Source organism: Cavia porcellus, unplaced genomic scaffold (genome assembly GCF_034190915.1).
Source record: "Cavia porcellus strain 051 isolate PalLab524CR breed Dunkin Hartley unplaced genomic scaffold, mCavPor4.1 scaffold_27, whole genome shotgun sequence".
NCBI lineage: Eukaryota > Metazoa > Chordata > Mammalia > Rodentia > Caviidae > Cavia > Cavia porcellus.
Window position 1 is genome coordinate 32,282,503 of NW_026947510.1, and position 20,460 is coordinate 32,302,962.

Below are 20,460 nucleotides of genomic sequence, written 5' to 3' on the forward strand. Positions count from 1 at the left end.
AGATAGCAGTAGAAGCAGGGAATGCACAGGATGAGCTCATTTTGGGAGTAGCTGAATTCACATTCTCTGTAAAGTATCCACAAGAAATGAATGAAAAGATGCACAAGTCTAGATTCAAGAGAAATGTCCAGGTAGAAGATAGGAGAGGCATTGGAAGAACTATTGTGATTGAAGCTGGCAGGAGATATCAGTAGGAGATGGTGCCCAGTAAGAAGAGGATTTAATACGGCTCTTAGACCAAGCATGAGAGTTTACATCCTTCAAAAGAGAGTAGAAAACCAGGATTCTGTGTTATGCTACTTGACAATAGTGTCATTTAGGAGAGGATGCAATGATACAGTGTATTGAGTGCAGCCTGAAGACCGTACTTCTGAACAAAATGTTCTTAAAAATTCAAAGTCCTAATGTTATTGAAAACATTAGCAAAAGCAGAATTTGCAGACTCAGTATATTGGATGAGAAACTTCAACCAGTAGGCTGACTGTGAAGGGAAAGCATAGGCTGATTATTTGTCATTTTGTTGCTTTTTATAACAGTAGAGATTTGAGCTACCCAATACTGATACCCAGGTTGAGGTTCGCATTTGCCAGCATTTGAGCCCCAAGAATAAATTCCCATTTTGCGTTCACATTGAATCAGGCTACAAAAGACTTAACTTTATGAGCACACGTCATTAAGATACAGATTTTTTATTCCCAGTAATTGATGCATTTCTCTTTTCTTTAAGGTTTTGCATTGAGAGAGAATGCTAACCAAGTGCAACAGACTATGATAGAAACCGTAAGAACAAAATTCCCTGAGACGTGGATATGGGACCTTTTCAGTGTTGAGTGAGTTACTTTAGCAGCTTCCTTTCATATGTATTTGTATTTCTATTTTCTTTTTTTATTTATTAGCTTCTATTCCTAGTCATATTTGTGCAACATAGAACATTTGTTTAAACATTCTGGTCCTATTTCAATTTTTGTCTCACAGTTGTTTTTGTTTAATTTTTTTAACCAGATGTTTGTTGGCAATAAATTTCACAGTCTAGTTTAAGCTGCCACGGATTTTTTTAAGATAGTATTTAAAGAAATATGACTTTTTAAAGGTTAAATTTTTATAGAAATTCAGCTCTCAAGATTCTTATCTAATGCTCTGTCAAACACTGTAATTCACTTTTAAACTTCAGCTAATAGATTTTTCTTGCTGTCCATTAAATCCAGGTTCTTCATTTAGCTAAAGGATGTGTTTTGTTTTATCAACAACTTCTCCTTGCAGTTCCTCAGGTTCAGCAAATCTTTCATTTGTCACCCCTGACACTATGACTGAATGGGAAGCAAGTGCCTTCTGTGTGAATGGAAAGGCTGGATTTGGCATTTCTTCCACAGTCTCTCTGCAAGTCTCCCAGGCTTTCTTTGTTGAAATCGCTTTACCCTTCTCAGTGATCCGAAATGAACAATTTGATTTGATTGTCAGTGTCTTCAGCTATCTGAACACATGTGTGGAAGTAAGTTATTCCCCCTGATCTGGGGACAAAAGTCTGACAAAACTAAACGATTCCTTAATAACTTCTTTGAATATCTACCTTATTCTTAAAGTGATACTGTAAGGAGATGGCCTCATTTCCACGTTCCTCACACAAAAGCAGTTGCATTAATTCTCAGCACTGATTTGAGAATTGCACTGAGAATGACATTTCCTAATGAGGCCTACTCCCCCATAGTTAGCTTCTTGTGCAAATACGATTCAAATTTGTCTTTATTGTGGTACAGTAGTTTTCCACTGCGTGTACATACCATGTTTTCTTTATCCGTTCATCTGTGAATGTACATATGGGCCACTTCCAAGATTTAGCTGTTCTGAATTGTGCTGCTGTAAACATGACTGTACATGTATCACTGTGGTGTATTTAACTCATTCAGCAAGTTACCTAAAATGGGAGATGGAATTTTTACTTAATTTTGCAAACTTAAAACAGAATCGATGACAGATAGAATAGTAATATAAAAGTATTTTCAGGGCTGCCTTCTTACCATGACTATTTTTATATAGGTATCTGTTCAACTAGAAACATCTCAGAATTATGAAGCCTATATTAACACCCTAAAAAGCAATGGGAATGATATCATCCAGGCTGGAGAGAAGAAAACATATGTCTGGACTCTTATACCTCAAAACTTGGGTAAGGGGCTATGTGTCTATGCTAATGTCTCCTAAAAACAGACTCTTTCAGCTATTTACCTTAAATTCACTTTTAAAAAAACCTCATTTTATTCCTACTGTCTTTAGTTCTTTTTAAATTTTGACTTTTTAAAAATTTTGCTCCTTATAATCTGATTTCTAGTTGCTAATATTGTGTAGAGCAAAATTATCAGTCATTTACACAAAAAAGCATAATGGGACTACAACACACTATAAATGCTAATCCACATTATCTATCAAGTCCACACATCATATTTTCTTAATGCTGTCTTAATTCTTTGTACACTTGTCTCTTCACTCACAATTTATACAAAATGCCATTATGCATAAATTGCTTCTCAATCATGTTGATCAATTATGGAGATTTCTGGGACATGGAAATTTCCTCTAGGATCTCAAAATATTAAGAATATTAAGGATCTCAAAAAACACACAACACTTAGAGCAAAAATTCTTAAAATATTGCCTCTCTGCATGTAGTATCTATAATATAGAAAAATAGAGTTAGTCCATTCACAGTGGGGCACACCTGTAGTTCCAGGTACCTGAGGCACTGAAGTAGATTAATTTTAAGTTTTGAGTTTTAAGACCTGTCTGGGCTACTTAATGAGATCTGTCTAAAAAGTGAAAATAGAACAGAAACCAGAACAGAATAGAGGTTTAGAAGAATCTTGCTGAAAGATAGCAGAAGGAAAAAGTTAAGGAATTCTAAACATAACATGCATGATACTGATTATGAGTAATTTTGAAAATTAAATCATTAAAATTAATTTGTGTCCCATATACTCTGCAATATTTTAACAACAAATAAATCTGTTTTAATTCACCTATTATATAGATCTGCCTCCAATTTTTCCCACTAGGTTTAAACTTTTTTAGTTTTTTAGTAATGCAATAACCTCAAAAACATTATCCTGGCTGTTGAGTAAGAATATTGAAAACTTGCTCTTTTTTTGCATTTGGAGGATGCAGTCCTAAGAGTATCAAAGACTTTCTAAAGGAAGAAACAATGAACAAAACACATTGGCAGAGAATACCAACAGTATATCTGGTTATGTACATAAGTACATTTTTAATGTTAAGCCTTACAAGTAATTTTTCTAATCTTCTAATTTTTATAAATAAGGAAAATTGTGATCAGTTTTACTTACATAATACGATATCACAGGAAATTAAAAAAACCACAATGGACTGCTTTCTAGTTCTTAATTTCAATCTAGTTCTTTTCTGCTGTATTATATTATACCACTTGTGTTTGTTTGATTTTGGAAAATGTTAGGGGTCCCAATTATCCGATGTTATATGATTATAAAATCGTGTTATCTTTATAAACAACATTAAAAATTTGACTCAGATATCTTTTTAAAATGTTGTGTTTCTTAAAAATTCTTATGTTCTAATTAAATAAATGTAACAATAAAAACATATATGAGAAAAGTAGTTGATTCCTTAATATGAGGAATCTTAAAATGGATAAAACAAATCGTCCTAAATTACCTCCATTTAGGAGAAAAAACAAATAATTTCTTCTAAAGCATTAATAATTTCATAGACTTTGGTTCATCCAATTCAAAATAAGATTCACAGAATTTGAAATCATTTCGCATTATACTAAGGCCAGTGATCACTTTAACTTACATTTGGTAATATTTTCCAGGTAAAGTGAATATCACTGTAGTTGCCGAGTCCAGACAGAACAGTGCATGCATAAATAAAGCAATTGATCAGCAAAATCTAAACTGGAAAGACGTCGTTGTCAAAAGCATATTGGTAGAGGTGTGTACATGCACAGCATCACACTTTTCTCCATGTGAGGCAGGCAGCATCTAAGATGTTAGATCTGGAAACATGTCGTTGAAGAGACCTTATTTTTCAGTCTTTTTTTGACATGAAATGTTTCTCTCAAATAGACTGAAACATCATTAAATCTCATCCTTTCTCTAATACGTCACACTAGAGAATAAAACTTACTCCACACAGGCTTGATCTGGGGACACCTGGTGCTTCCTGTATGCCCAGTCCTATCCTCTTCCTTTCCTTTTTTTTTTTTTTTTTTTTGGTGCTGGGGATCAAACTCATGACCTCTACCTTTACTTTTTCAAGTGAGCTTCACATGCAGTAGCAAATCTATTTGTCCTATGCTCCTAATAAGCTCTTGTCATCGTTAGCAGGACTCAGTGCTTGATAGGGAGCATTCTTGCCTCACCTATTGGCATGTGCCTACTCTGCAAGACACCTTGGTCTATTGAAGATGGTAGAGAAGTGCAGAGACATTTAGAGTGTCACTCAATGACCAACCTAATGGTGTTGGTAACGTGTAGTGACTTCTAGATATGAACAGAGAGGATAATGCAAACCTGGCCAGCCATGCCTAAGGGAACTGACGATTGACCATTTCATGTAGAAACTTGACCCAGATTAATTGTCTCATTATTTGTTGTGTTTGGTTTTTATTTTTATTTATTTATTTATTGCTTACTTTTTGACAGCCTGAAGGTATTGAAAAAGAAGTGACCCAGAGTTTTTTTATTTGTACAAAAGGTAAGAGGACTTTTGAAAATAGCCAATTAGTCCCAAAGAAATTTTATCAATCGGGTCAGTTTATTTCTTCTCCTTTTACATTAGTTCACTTGCCATTTCATTTCATTTTAAATTCCTCTTAGAAGATTACCTATCTCCTATCTGGTCTTCATTGTGTAATTTTAGCAAATAAAAATATGCCTAAGAAATATTTTTTAAACTGGTAGCATCTTACTGCCTCCATAAAATTTGCTCATCTTGTATATTCTTAGCTCCTCTTATATAATCACTATACAATACTAGTCAATGAAAAATCAGGAGCATGTTACAATATTACATAATATAATCTTTGCCCAGGTGCTTTTAAGATAAATAATCCATAGATATATGGACCCGCAATCATCATCTTTAGGTGCATTGGAAGTACTATTTCATCTGGTGAATTGTGATTTGATTTTAACATCTAATCAGAATCTGCAAGCCATACCTTTTGTGTATGTGTTTTTATAGTCCTGGTCAGTAGTTTTTATGTTTTTATGTTTTTACATACATAAATGTTTTAGATTCTACATTAGTGGAAAATGGAGACACAAGCTTTTTCTGAATGTATTGCTATTCTAAACTTGACTGAGTCCTCAATTTTATTTTGTCTAACAAGCTATTTGTAGAACAAAAATAAATAATGGAAGTGTTAAGTGTTTGCTTTTAAAATCTACTACTGTTGTTAATAAAATGAAGTCTTCACTTTATTTTTTAATGATATTTTTCTTTTCAGGTACCAAAGTCTCCAAGGAGGTAGTGTTGGAGTTGCCAAACGACATAATAGAAGGCTCTGCCAGAGCCTTTTTAATAGTCTTGGGTAAATTTATTAAATTTTGTTTCATACTGATATAAAAGCCTTGGTTGAGATGGCCTCAAAAAATTCCTATAAAAACAGATAGATTTTCTTAATATATCGATTGGAGGCAATTATTGTTCAGACTATGCTCTATGTTGTTTCCATATAGGATCTGAAAGATCCAGTTCCAAATCTATGCCCATATGAAACACTAATCCTAGTAGATGATAACTAGTATTCAGAAAACAAAAGGTTATATTACAATCATTAATCTGAAATATTAGACTTACTTATCAGGAATCAGAATAAGCTATGCATGTTAAAGATATTGGGATTTTCCTCTAAAGGGGAAATATTTTCTAAAAGGCAAACTTCTTACCATTAACACATTCTGTCATTAACACCTTTTGGAGAGGGGTGGATTGCAGTTTGCATTTCATAGGACCAGCTTCTCAAAAACCAAACAAGCAAGAGAGCAAATGAACAAATAAATGCATTTTACTAGCTTCCTGTTTTGTCTGGTAATGAAAATTTCAGGAATATTTTTTCGTGTCAGAAACCCATTTAATTTATTCCGCATGGCTGTCTTCCTTTGTGATACTTTATGATGCTTTTCCTTTTTTCCACCTTTCAGAATCAGTAAAAAATATTTATTTGCACCATGTCTCTTTAATATATGTTTATTAATGCTGAGATAGCAACTATAAGCAATATGACTCTGCTTTTCCTGTTTCAGGAGATACTCTAGGAGTTGCAATGCAGAATCTGGAGAGTCTTCTCCAAATGCCCTATGGATGGGGAGAGCAAAATATTGCCCTTCTAGCTTCCAATACTTATGTCCTGGACTACTTGAGGGCTACTAAACAATTAACAGAGGAAGTTAAATCTAAGGCATCCTTTTTCTTATCCAACGGTGAGATGATTGAAGTAGTTTCTTCCCATAATAGGTGAAATATACATTTCCTATTATTAAAATGTCATAAAGCTATTCTTATGCTGTAGTCCAGTAAAGCAAAAGTGGACCTGAACTTACATACTACTGAGTCTTAGCTGTTTTATTTTTTATGTCAAAATTTGTATGGTAATTTAGCTCTATAATTGAGAATTGTAATAGTTCAAAATATGAGCTCAGTGATTTTTTTAATGCCTAGTATCTTGCCTGTTGTTATTGTTAATAGTTGTTATAAATGAATCATTTACTGACTTTGGGTATATTTATTTATTTATATTCTATTGCAATGAAGTGATCGGACTTAAATATAGAAATATAGTACATAAACCATAAAATATGATGTCAAAGAAAAACCAAGAAATGAATGGGTCCTTCAAAAAAAGTAAAACTGAATGAAATAAAAAGAACTTAAAGCAAAAGTATTCATTAATAAGTATCAATGATATTTATGTTAGGCATATTTGTATCTTATTTGTCATCAAAATTTTATGAAGGAGTTTTTTTCTCCATTAAATATAGAGTAATTATTTAGATATAAATTGCAGAGATTATAACTGAAAAAGTTATTCTAGAAAATTTCTTGTGTCTAACTACAAAACTCAGAGTATGTCCTACTCTGTTATGATTTTTTTCTTTCTTAGGTGAAAAAGTAATTTCCTACTGTGTTGTGTTCTAGGTTATCAACAACAGTTGTCTTTCAAAAATGCTGATGGTTCATATAGTGTGTTTTGGCAGAGGAATAAGGAAGGAAACCTATGGTGAGAGATTAAATTTTTATTTTCAATAATACACAAATCGACTGAGGAAGAATTACAAGAAGATGAAGGTGAAGGTTCAGTTCAGTGGAGGTTTAGCAGAAAAGTGGATTTCAAAGTGAATTTCCAGAGGAGAAGCAGATAAAAACCAGAATATTTGATTATTTTTAAATAATTTACTGAGAGTCTTGTGCAGTTTGCTTAGCTATCTGATCATTTCATGGCAGCTTCCAACATCTGTAGCTGGTTAGGTTCATGGAAAATGGCACACCTTACTCTTCACTTCTCCTGAAATTGTATTGATTCAGGAAAACTAAACTAGAAGGCCCCAAATTATCTGTTTACAATGTGTCACTCTCCATGTATGCATAATTAACTATAGAACAAGGCCTTTTGATGTAAACAGCCTGAAGAGAATGCACACTAATTTGTATAGAGCCCTATTCAAAATTTTTCTCTGACCCCACAGAGCTACTATTGATCAATACTTGTTACAAACGCTACTGGACAAGCTGAATGAATCCATTACATAAAGGCAGCAAGAGGGACGGATAAGTAACTGCTATCATCATTTCCATTTAATCTAACTTTTGCTCTGATGACCTGCACTACAGGTTCAGTGCCCTTACTTATAAGACATTTGAGAGAATGAAAGAGTATGTATTCATTGATGAAACAGTTCAAAAACAGACCTTAATCTGGCTTTCAAGCAAACAGAAAGCAAATGGCTGCTTTGAAAGTGATGGCCATAGGTCCAACAATGCTTGGCAGGTGAGAAGTAATAGCATGTGGCTTTTTTTATTACTCCATGTTAGCCTCCCTACCTTTACCTCTTGCTAACCACAACTGGAACATGATCGTTTTGTGTGTGTGTGTGTGTGAATCTTGTGCCTTCTGAGTGTGCTGTAATCATAACCTTGTGGTGTGTTGGTGGGCAGCCGCATCCCTGCTGCATGCATATTTAATCACAGCCTGGCTATAACTCCTCCTAAGTGTTTTGTCTATCTTACTCAGTCTTTAATCCATACACAGAGTCAGTCCTTTGTAGTAAGTAAAATTGAAAAGAAGAGAGAAATAAAAACATAGAGAAAGCACATCCGTAAATTTGGAGCAGACAGTACTATTCTGAAGAAGAAGTTCTTGAGTGTAAAAAGAATGTAAGTTCATTCCTAGTTACTAGTGACGAGAAAGTTTCAGGGAGACTACCTGGTAGTTTACATTGTCCAGGGAAGATAGCTCTTCTAATACCTTCTCACAGAAAATGACATTGGCCAAGCCTGCCCTAGGCCACATTGCATATGAGGTGAAGAATGTTTTGGTGAGATCTACCCCTTCACTTTACTTTACTTTTCTTGTCCATATTTGGGTAAATCGCTAAATATTTTCCTTCCTGGGCTGGGGATTTAGCTCAGTGGCATAAGCGCCTGCCTTATAAGCAAGCAGTTGTGAGTTCGATCCCTGGTACCGATAAAAAGGAAAAAGACAAAAAAAAAAAAAAATTTCCTTCCTTCTGACTCCCTTTCTTTGAAGATCAAAAATTGCTATCCACCTTCATTTCTTTTCTCTTTCATTCCCCTAACTTGTTAGGAATATTCCAAAAGCTGAAAGTACTCAAAACCCCTTCTCATGATATCTTAGCCTTTGCTGGCACTCCATAAAATATCTTGAGCTTTGGCTCTGTGTTCCTCATAATCACTGCTCCCACTCATCTTCTGTTTATCTTTCTTCTTCTTAGATAAGTTACTGATCACTGCTTGCCTTTGTCGGATTTTACCAAATCCTTTGTCTGTATTGTATAGTTAGTCCTCTGAGCCCATGGATGCCACAGGCATGAAGTCATCTGAACTCAGACTGAAAGAACCTGAGGGCCAGAGGGACTACACATGAACTGAACATGAACAAATTTTCCCCTCTGTATTCCCTAAACAATACAGTATAAGAACTATTTATATAACACTGTAGTTTGAGCTCCTACGGGTTTTATCATCCTTACGTGGTCCAGAACCCATCTTCTGTGACTATGAACAACTGTAATTAATGTGTGTGTAGGGAGCTGAGTACTTTCAGTTAGGAGAAAGAAGCAAGAGCAAAGTAAAAACACTCCTTTAGAATTTTTACCTCATTTGTTACATTTTAAAAGTTATGAACCATCATATTTTATTTTCACGTCCACTATGTGTTGCTATTTGCATCTTGACAACTTAGTTTCTCAGAAATATTCCATTTCTTTTTTTAAAAAAATCATGTTTTGCTTAAATAGATGAGAATTTCTTACTAGGTCAGTGGGTCCCAAATGCCATTCTGAATGTTGTTTGCGTCAGAATCACTATAATCACCTCCCTGTCTTGAGTTTTTAAATCATATTGTTATTTTCAGTCCTGACTTATTTATGTTTAAATTTCTCAGGGGATATTTATGTACAATTTTCAAACCACATTATGTATAGTCTTTTCTGAGTTTGTATTGTAATAATCTATCAGGACTGACTACTGAAACTTCCCAGAGTACCTTTACAGGGATTTTTAAAAGAGGTTTATTAACCAATTTGTTTCAGTTCAAAAGAAACTCTTTCTTTTCTTTTTTCACATTAATATCAAATCTAGTTAGAGTTGTATGAATTACTTGGAATGCATATGTAATACCAACCACATTAAATTTTAATATGCCATTAAATATACTTAAAATTTTATGATTTATGTTTATATCAGACTTTAATGGATTCTTGCTCAAGAAGCATTGCTATTAATTCACTAATTTTAATATAACACATGTTTGATGTACCTCAGATGTACCTCAGTAGTAGAGAGCTTGACTAGTTTTGTGAATACCTGGGTGCTAACCCACAAAAAAACCTTAAAAACACCACAAAAAAAGAAAAAACCCACATTCAGGTGTTTTTATGAACAAAGGCCTTCATTCCACTATTTCTTTATAGTTAGTTTCCCTACAGCACAGCCTCTCTTTGGTACCCTACCATCCTATTTGACTCTGTTCTTTTTTTCTTAGACTGGAGATGAAGAAGCCGTTGTACTCACTTCATCTATCGTTGTGATGTTCCTTGAAGCTGGGCTCAATTCCAATGTACGGATTCCCATCATCATTTGGCTTCAGTCACCTAAATGCACATTAAATAGACTACATTCTGAGTGATTTGGAGTTCTTAGACTGCATGATACATCAAGAGAGCATTTCACTCATTTCCATCTTTAAATTGATGCTGTTTTAATTTTCATTCATAGACTCCTTTGATATACATTGAGTTTTCCTTTGGGAAAATATATTTAACACACACATTCAAGTTTTCACACGGTTTCAGGTATTCAGATATCTGCTAAAGTTCAGGCAAGAATTTGAGATTGAGACCCTCTATCCTAAGTAAATTTGTAACTTTGAATTCTGTTTCTCTATATATATCCAAGGAGTAAATATTTTCAGCCTAAACGGGATTTATACTGGCTATCCCCCTATCCAAAGTTCAGCTTGTCTGATTCCAAAACCTATTTCTAAATTAAGAGGTGGGAGTTTTTAGAATCACTGGCATATCTTGAGAAACATCTATAGAACTGTAAATCCGTATTTAAAGCATCAAAGTAAAATAATTTAGACGTTACGAATAAATTTATTTGCTTTCTTAAATAGATGAAATTTATGTTATAACCAAGATTTTACTGGTAAGATATTAAAACTGTGATTTTCTTACAACAGAATTTTCTTTCTTATATACTAACAATGACATTAAAAATTCATTTTAATGATATATTAAGGTGTATTATATATGAATAGTATTAATGGGTTTGTTAGTAAAATGTACTTCGAGGCTGTATTCTATACATTATAAACCACAATGAGTTTGAATATTCAGAGTTTATAAAACAGTCAAGTATCATTGTAAAATATGTGTTTTCTCCTCACTAGTTTCCTGCTTTAAGAAATGGGCTCTTTTGCCTGGAAGACACCTTGGAAAGGGGTGTCAGTAATGGCTACACACAGGCAATCCTAGCCTACACTTTTGCATTAGCCAGAAAAGAAGAGCAAGTGGAAGCCTTGCTCCAGATCCTAGATCAGTCTGCCACAAAGATAGGTAAGTTGAGTCATTCATTTTAGGTAGTGGGAAATGATCTTGATGCAATTTTCTAAGCAATCATATGGAAATTCTTACTTCACCTGTATGCTCCTGTTTCTTTTCTGGAATTCATCAGTGTCCCTTTATCTTGAAAGATTATTATGTATTTTAGATTTCACTATTTTTCTTTTTACAGCTCAGCTAAGTGAAGTAAAGGAAACCAAATGCCATGAACAATAATAGCTACTTTTTATGTTAAGGAGTTGCTCGTTGAGACTATATTAATTGACTGATTTATAATAATAAAATGCCACAAATTGGTTAATTTAAAAGCTTATATTCTCACAGGTAGCAGTCTAAGATCCAGATGTCAGGAAGTATGGATCTTTTCTTTGGTAGATGGATGTCTTCTCCCTCTGTCCTCATATAGTTTTTCTTCTGTATGTGTGAATCTCTGGGGGTCTTTTGGTGTAAACAAATTTTCCCTTCTTCAAAAGACTACCTGATTGAATTACACCTCACCCAAAAGACTTATTTCAATTTAATGACCTTCTAAAAAGCCCATCTCCAATGCAGATACCTTCAGGTCCCAGAGGAGACGGCTTCAGCATATGAATTTTAAAGGAACATAACTCAGTCCAAAACAAGAGAGCAGGAATGGAATTTGCATTCTCCATCTATGTAGCTTTGTAACGACTTGTTATAAGAGCCATGTAAAAAAGTTTTTTCCATAGTGACTATGTGAAGTTCTTCCTGTTTTCTCAGATAATATGATATACTGGAAGGAAGAAGAGAAAGACAAGACAGACAATTTCCCATCCTTTATCCCCTGGGCTTCTACTGAGACTGAGAAGACTTGTTATGTGCTGTTGGCTGTACTGTCCCGAAGAACTCAAGACTTAGCCTATGCTAGTAAGATTGTGCAGTGGCTCATCCAAAGGATGAACTCCCATGGAGGCTTCTCTTCCACCCAGGTGACTGATGCGGGCCTGACATTAATAACAATGCAGGCCATTTTTCTCTACAGTGAGTTTAGGAAGCAAAGATAATGACCAAATTTCACCTTCTAGGTTGAAGAATATTTTATTTTTTAATCCTATTTTTTGGACAAGAATCACTTATGGATGGTTATAATGTATTAGGCATCCTTAAGGAAATCTCTATATACAATAAGTAAAATGAGACCTTTATATCTTACCTGTAGTTTTCTTTACACACTAAAAATAAAATGCAATTTTAGAACATGTTTTTGGCATAGCCATCAGAATCTTGGAACATTAGATATCAGGCAGTGCTGTACTCAGACTACACATCAACCAAAAAGAAAGATTTCTCCCTAATCCTATGATATGTGCAATGGAAAAGGAACATGAAAGGAATGAATAACAGAAGAAATGAATTAACTATAAAACCAATAATTTATTTTTTCAGGAAAAATTGAAAGCAAATAAATATAGATTTATTTTTATGAGGAAAATACTCATTTCTCTCTTTTTTTTAAATCTTAGTTTTCTAGTAAAACTTTAGACAAATAGAGTCTTCAAAGATCTTCTAATTCTATCTTTCCTTCTTTTTTAAGAACAGGGACATTAAAAATTCATTCAGTAAGTACAACACATAATTTTAAAATACCCTTCAGTTTCAAAGTCAGTTAAGAAAGTGAAAAGGAAGAAGAAATGAAGGGAATATAAAGGACAGAAGAAAGACAAGGAAAGGAGAAAGAAGCAGAACAATGGGAGGCTGGGGCTGTTTCACCGAGCACCATCCTTTGAAATTCTGATCAAGTACTCTTGACCCACAGAGTGTTAGCCCTTGTTCTGATGAAATAACCTCGAATCTGCCCAACAGAACTGATGGAGGGAGCTCTAGACCACAGGACTTTGAAAGCTGGAATGAGTGGAGGTAGAAGAATGTGTTGGAGGAAATTTCTCCTTCATTCTTAAAAATTATCCATCCTGGCTTCCATGCATCTTTGTTTGTTTGTTTGTTTGCTATAGGGTCTCTCTTAGCAGTTCAATCTGATCTTGAACTTAGTAGGATCCTCTTGCCTCCGCCTTCCAACCGTTGTGCTGCCACATCCAGCTCCGCCAGGTTTAAATAGTGTAAACTCTTTCAGATTTTCCAGCTACATAATTTCACACTGTCCAAAGCCAGGGTCGCCAGGAGACAGGTCCCAGAATACCTAAAGGTCTAAAGCCACAGTGACAAGTGGAATTTAAGGATGAAGAAAGAGCCAAAGCAAAGAATAAAGTTTCAGGCTTAAGGCAGAAAACAGCATTAGACAGAAAAAGGCTACCAGACAAGGGCTCTGAATACTGGATTCAAAAGTTTTTCATGCACCGGGAAAGCAAAGCTGAGACTGCAAATGGAACAGGACCCCAAGAAGACAGAGAAATTTGGGATTGAACAGAGAATTGGGAAGAAGGAAGAGGCAGATCAGCAGCAAACTCCAGATGTAACTAGCAGACCTCTGTCTTTTCTTTGAAGTTGACCTGCGCTACTGCGAGGTCACCAAACTATATAACAGCTTTACTTTCAGAATTGTTTTCAAGAGCAGAGGTTGCATTTTATCGAATCACAAGTAAATATATGTTTTATTGTGCAATATGTTGCTTTGTAATGTTCTGTTGACCTGTTTTAGGAGTACTTCTATGAATTTATTGAAAGATTGTAGTCAAATGAGGACTTATATTGTATCACAACAGCTTGTACTGTTCTTCACAGGACACAACAGTCTGTCTTCTTGCCATAACCAGCTACATGAAATTAACCTTCTCTAATGATCAAAACACAGTCACCTTTATAAGTGAAGAATCCGTTGAAATTTTTGAGGTTAACAAGGATAACCGCTTACTGGTTCAACGTTCAGAACTAACAAAAGCGGATGGACAATACACAGTCGATGTGGAAGGACAAGGTTGTACGTTTATTCAGGTAATAGACCTCTTCCTAAAAAGAAGGAAAATGTTTGCCACTGAAAAATCTGATTCAGTTATTATATAGGAAACATGATTTTGTCATTTTGCATGACTCTATGTTTATCTCCACTCTTTCTCTCATTTGTTTCCTAATCAATCACAGAAACTGTCAGTTATTTTGTGAAGAGATACTCTCTTTAAGTGTGCCTGGCTAGTAAAAGTTTTTTCGAGTATTCTGTCTTTCTATTTCTAGAATAAGTAAAATTCTATTTCAAGCATTCTGTCTTGTTTAAATCACGCTGTTAAAGATTCTGTGTCTGTTGAAAACTAAATTCAATGTAGCCTGATTCTCTGATGGGAAAACTGTGAAGCACATAAGTAGTGGAAATACTACATAAAAATAATAGATCCTTCAGTTATTACTACAGAATGAGTCTTCTCTTATTTGATATCTGTTCTAGGCCATCCTCAAGTTTAATGTGCCACTACCCAAAAAATCATCTGGATTTTCCCTTTCTTTGGGAATTGTAAAGAATACTTCTGCCGATGAATTACAAACTAATTTTGACCTTACAGTGACCCTCAAGTAAGTGTCAAAGTCTGATTTTAACTCCAAAATTAGAAATATATCAAGAAATAAATATTTTAAACAGGAACTGAAAGATAAAAATAAGAATTATTGCAACGATGATGATGATGATGATGATGATGGTGATGATGGTATTATATATACATCACAATCCCTTCATGCCTCCCTTTGTAGACATTACATAAAGGTATAATTTATCCATTTAGTACAATTTTAGCTAAATCAGAGCTAGGATTATGAGCAAGAATAATTTACACACTATGCAAGTATACTTTGAAAGCTTTTGCTACAATGACATTCCAGCTCCGCCTTTGTTTTTTTCATATGGAGGTGCTGCCAGTTTGGGACAACAGAGATACAGCACTTCCTCCTCACGACAAGTTCAGATAGCCCTATAGTAGAAAGACAGCAACTGTTTATTTTGTACTTATAAAGACTAAAATTCAGATTTTCTTTACTTTTTTGAAGATAAAATAATCCTCTCAAATTCAAATATGATTTACAAAGTCCAGATTTTAGCCAAAGTTCCCATGCAAGTTAACACTGAGCAAAATTATTCTGGGAGATTTTTCTTAAGATTTATAAATATAAAATATCTGGAACATAAAAATTTTGAATTGAATACACTGTGGAAATCTTAACCTCAGGTCTAGTGATGCTATGCAGAAGTAGAATTGAGACTTAGAATACTTTTTGGGGACAAATCTCCTTTGTATTCTCCAACCAATTGTCTTTGAAACAAAGGTCCTGGGTGTTGACTAAATGTAAGGCCAGCCTGAGTCGATGCAATTTACAAATGAGTAAGATTTGTTACAGGTTCTGATTCTGAGATCTTAGTTGTGCTTAAGAGCAAGATTTGGGAGATGTTAGATTCAGGTAAGTCTTTATGTGCATACGCTGTATATCTCCTCATCCATCGTCACACAATTGTTTGAAGAGGGCTTTCCTTGGCTTTCTCCCTTCTGTTTTCACCTGTGCTCCACGCTGTACCTTCTGGCCTCACTGGCATAAGTCACTTTCTAAACTGACCAATGAATTAATGGGCTTTTTTCTTTTCTCAATTTCAGATATACCGGGACTCACAATAACCCCGACGTGGTCCTTGTGGATGTAAAGATGCTCTCAGGATTTACCCCAATCCTGTCATCTATTGAGCAGGTAGATAATAGAAGCATTATCTTTCAGTACAGAGAAATTGCAAATGTGTTTAGAAAAATTAAACAAAACTGTAGAAGTCTTCACTTAGATGAACCTCAAAGTTCACCATTGTATTTTCGCTGTAATGAAGCATGAGGATTAATGTTCATAATTTACAGCAAAACAGTTGTTATTTCCCAAGGTTTGTAATGTATTTCTTTCTTTGGTTTCTTATGAAAACATTATGATGCAAGGAAAATCTCATAAAACTGAACCTGACAAAATAAAAAGCACAAGCATTCATTCCGCAGTGATACTTTCATATATTTTAATATTTACTCCCACCTTTCCTGCCAATTTTTTCAAAGCTTGAAAACAATGGCCATGTAATGAAGACAGAAGTCAAGAACGACCATGTACTTTTCTACTTAGAAAATGTAAGTTCAGCAATACTGGTATTCTTTCACGGATTTTTTTTTCCATGAAAGGGCTTCTGCTTCTTATGGCTATACATGATAGGATCATGAAAATGTGGGACACAAAAGAAGACAAGTATTCTGCCCCACTGATCATCTTTCCCTGCTAACACTCATTTATCTCATATTACAAAGCATCACTTCCCTTTGTAGACAAACCTAAAGTTGAGAAACATTATCTTCACATTTTCATTTCTCATTTTATCTAACATAGGCTACATAGTAGATATATAATTCTTTTATGGTTTAACTTAAACATCAATAAAAGCTGGCATAATTTCTTAAAAATTCATTGCAATTAAATATATTTAAGATATACAGTGTGGTATTTTGATGAGCATGTATACAGCAAATTAATTAAGCTAATTAACATGTTCATATCAATATAGTTACCTGTTTATGTGATTAAAAACCCTATTGATCAACACTCTTGGCAAACTTCAAGTATACAAAGAGTATTAGCAAGTATAAACCTCAAAGTATGTACTAGAATTTTAGTTATTCTACACAATCAAAACTTTATACATTTGACAAGCATTTCCCCCATTTTTTCCTCCCTTGGTAACAATCTCTACTCTCTGCAACTATTAATTCAACTTTCTATGTTCCTCTTCTAAGCATGATCACATAATAGTATGTATTATTAGTCACATAAGCATTTATATTCCTCTAAAATTTTAAACTAAATCCCTTGCCCTTCAATGAGAAATGGGAATTAAAATTCCACAAATTTAATGTCAACTAATTCACTTTTCTGTTGTGTATGATAATGATCACCCTAGATCTCTTTAATTGGATTGACAATGAACTTCTGGAAGCAATTCTGTCATTTTCCTCTTTCAGACTTACTACAATATATTTATAATTTGCATCTTTGTAGGTTTTTGATACAGCAAACAGTTTCACTTTTTCTGTTGAGCAAAGCAACCTTGTGTCCAACATTCAGCCAGCTCCAGTCATGGTCTACAATTATCATGCAAAAGGTAGGCAAGCATCAGTGGCCTAATGCTACGAATACAAGAGCAATAAAAACAATTCTAAGCTATTACATTTTCCAAAGTCAGCCTGTGTTCAGATAAACAAAAGACAGTTTTACCTTGTATGAATGACCTGTTTTTCCCCATAGCATAACTTCTGCTTGAGGCAATTTCCAGTTAACAGAGTTTTCAATATTTAGAATGCTTTCAATTTACAATGTAAAAAGGCTCCCCTTTAACTTGACATACAAGCCACATTATGCCTCCAAGTGTTTTTGTTGTGGTCATTGTTGTTCTGCCAAGACTTACTATGTTACGCTATCTTTATGGACTTTGACTTAAGAATGGAGTGGACAGTATTCTGAAATGTTACAGGAAAATTTTGAAAGATTACATTCCAAACAATTACTAACATACTGCAGTGATCATAAAACAATTCTTCGGAAGTTGGTACTTTTAGTTTGTTAACGAATCTTATATGAACTTTGTCAAGTAGTCGAGTTCTGTCTCTTTCATTTGTTCATTGACTGCATTTTATCAAGTAGCAAATTTTAGTGGAATGTATAAAATCATTGAAAAACTTGGATCTAGTTTGCTTACATAAGCTGATTATATACAGTTGGAGGTTTAGTAAAGATGTATGTTCCTTTGTTTTCCAGAAGAATATGCCTTTGATTCTTACAACATTGATAGTACTTCTGTTTCCCAGTGAGACACAGAGAAGAAATGGGTAAGGAAATTAACATTACAGGCCATTGAAAATTTATCTGGTAAGAAAATTATAAAAATAGAAACCCAGCCAGGAATATAGCTCAGTGGCAACAGCACCTACCTGAAAAGTACAAGGTCATGAGTTCAATCCCTAGTACAAAAAAAAAGGAAAGAACAGAGAAAAATAGAGAAACAAAGAGAGGTCTCTGACCCTTCATACAGTTTGTATTGCTGTATGTAATATATCAATACTCTGTTAATCATTAAAGTTGTATTAATTCCTTAAAATAGTTTTAAAGTTTTCACTGCTGTGCACATACTTTTTATTAATCTTCTCACTTTTGTTTTATAAACTGAGAGATCAAATATGTATGTACATCAATTTTATGCTTCATATATCATGTGCATTTGTATATATGTATATGCATATGCATGTTTTGTATCTATCCTATATATACATACATACATTTGTTTATCATTTAAACTGTGTTTTAAATTCTAGGTGGAAAACTATTTCTTTAACAAGCTCCTCTTCTATATCATCGTAAGAAAGAATCATGGCCTGCCACTCATCTTGAATAAGCCACAATCTACCATGTTTTCTTGTCAAATTTTGTCTCTTTTCTATTCCATTAAATGCTATGATGTCACATCTAAGTGCATGATTTTCTTTTCTTCTAATACTTCATTCAGTTTTTATTCTAGAAAATGCAGGGGGTTTTTTGATAGAAAATTGAATAATTTATTGTTAATTCTAAATTCAAGTTTTAGATTTTGGCTTACAGAATAGGATTCCTCTAATATCTAGAGAAGGAGGTACAAGAAACAAGAGAAAGAGACTAAGTGAAAGTTGAAATGGACTCTCTGAAAGGCCAAGGAAACAAAAATAATCACCCAAACACAAGAAAACCCTTAGATTCTTCTCAGTTAAAGGTCATCAAAAATGAGGGAAACAGTAAACAATAGTCACAAACTAAGTGTTGAATTAATTGAGTTCATACACAATATCATGCAATTAATCAAAGGGCATGTTGTATTTTAAAACTTATTTCATTGTTCTGGCTGTTCAACTTACTATTGAAAATAGTATCCAATAATTATTCTATATAACAATACTATAAGAGTGTTAATGCATTATTTAAAAAGTCAATTTATATCATGGCAGGGAGAAGTTACTGAGTATTACTTTTCAATGATAAGTTACATAGAATTGTTATGAGAGTAGTAATACTCGATAACTATTCCTTGCCATGATTTATACAATTGATAACTGTAGAACAATAATCATACAACTGATAACATATATTCTATCAGTTCTGTTCCTAACCAATATACCAACAAATGAACGTCACACAAACTAAATTCCTTGCATTTTCCTTGAAATTTTATCTCAAACGTACAATAGAAGAGTCCTATTTTCCTTGAGTTATATCTTTAAATATTCATAGGTACTGGGGTTTTTGTGAAAAATATGAGTGCTGGTATCCAACATAAATGTTTGAGATGCCATGCTTTGATAAATATGAGGACTGTAAAGGTGTAAAGTAATTCTTAACACAGTGAAATAAATTTGCATAATACTCACATGCATGGACCCTGAGAAGTTTATTGTGAAATCAGTTAAAGGACATATTTGTTAACATCTCAGTTTTAATTGAGGTATTATAAGCATTACACAGTGTCAGGGAAACTTCAAGAATAAACAAGTCTAATTATCCTCAATTGAAATGCTTTGTATTTTAATGTGGTATGTATATATGTATATATATATATATATATATATATATATATATATATGCACTATATATTTATACAAGAGAATTTATTAGGTAGACTAACAGGATCAGAGGCGAGAATGTCCACAGTGGCTCTCTGTGTGCTCAAGAGCTGGAGGAACCAGTAGATGTTAAGTTCAGAAGCCACAGAACAGCAGGGATTGAGGATACAGTGCTAATCAAGTAAAGAAATGGAAGCTCCCTGTAGAGTTGCCAGTATGAGTCTGCATTAGGATATAACAATGAGTGAACATGATAATATAAAATAATAAAAATGGCTGTCCTTACAGGGCTTAATTCTAGTGCAGGAGACCATATAATCAAACAACATAGGAGACATAACAATAGACTGACAGTGTATAGAAAGGGGGAATTTATGAGTGATATGGAACTACACAGGGTAGGAGGGATTCGAGGATCTAGAGCACCCTAGGGGACAGAAACAGGAGAAAGACTGAGAAATGAAAGCTGATGTTTAAGGATAATCTCATTTTAAAAAGTGGCTTGACAAAAAGTTTTGAGGAAGAGGAGGAGGCTAACCACATAGATATCTGAAGAAAAACTA

At 34.0% G+C, this 20,460-nt stretch overlaps 1 protein-coding gene across 1 annotated transcript in view; it reads left to right on the forward strand.

The window, feature by feature from the left end:
- LOC100728240 (ovostatin homolog) overlaps positions 1 to 18,772 on the forward strand; it is a 45,223-nt gene extending 26,451 nt beyond the window's left edge. Inside the window, exons 18-36 of the mRNA XM_063238281.1 lie at positions 728 to 830; positions 1,261 to 1,489; positions 2,035 to 2,164; positions 3,842 to 3,960; positions 4,674 to 4,725; positions 5,480 to 5,563; positions 6,279 to 6,455; positions 7,171 to 7,252; positions 7,864 to 8,020; positions 10,256 to 10,330; positions 11,165 to 11,330; positions 12,078 to 12,286; positions 14,037 to 14,246; positions 14,692 to 14,816; positions 15,887 to 15,977; positions 16,325 to 16,393; positions 17,313 to 17,415; positions 18,069 to 18,139; positions 18,623 to 18,772. Coding sequence (XP_063094351.1) covers positions 728 to 830; positions 1,261 to 1,489; positions 2,035 to 2,164; positions 3,842 to 3,960; positions 4,674 to 4,725; positions 5,480 to 5,563; positions 6,279 to 6,455; positions 7,171 to 7,252; positions 7,864 to 8,020; positions 10,256 to 10,330; positions 11,165 to 11,330; positions 12,078 to 12,286; positions 14,037 to 14,246; positions 14,692 to 14,816; positions 15,887 to 15,977; positions 16,325 to 16,393; positions 17,313 to 17,415; positions 18,069 to 18,121 — 2,234 coding nt within the window. The 3' untranslated portion in view covers positions 18,122 to 18,139; positions 18,623 to 18,772. The remainder of the gene's footprint in view (positions 1 to 727; positions 831 to 1,260; positions 1,490 to 2,034; positions 2,165 to 3,841; positions 3,961 to 4,673; positions 4,726 to 5,479; positions 5,564 to 6,278; positions 6,456 to 7,170; positions 7,253 to 7,863; positions 8,021 to 10,255; positions 10,331 to 11,164; positions 11,331 to 12,077; positions 12,287 to 14,036; positions 14,247 to 14,691; positions 14,817 to 15,886; positions 15,978 to 16,324; positions 16,394 to 17,312; positions 17,416 to 18,068; positions 18,140 to 18,622) is intronic.
- The last annotated feature ends 1,688 nt before the right edge of the window (positions 18,773 to 20,460 follow it).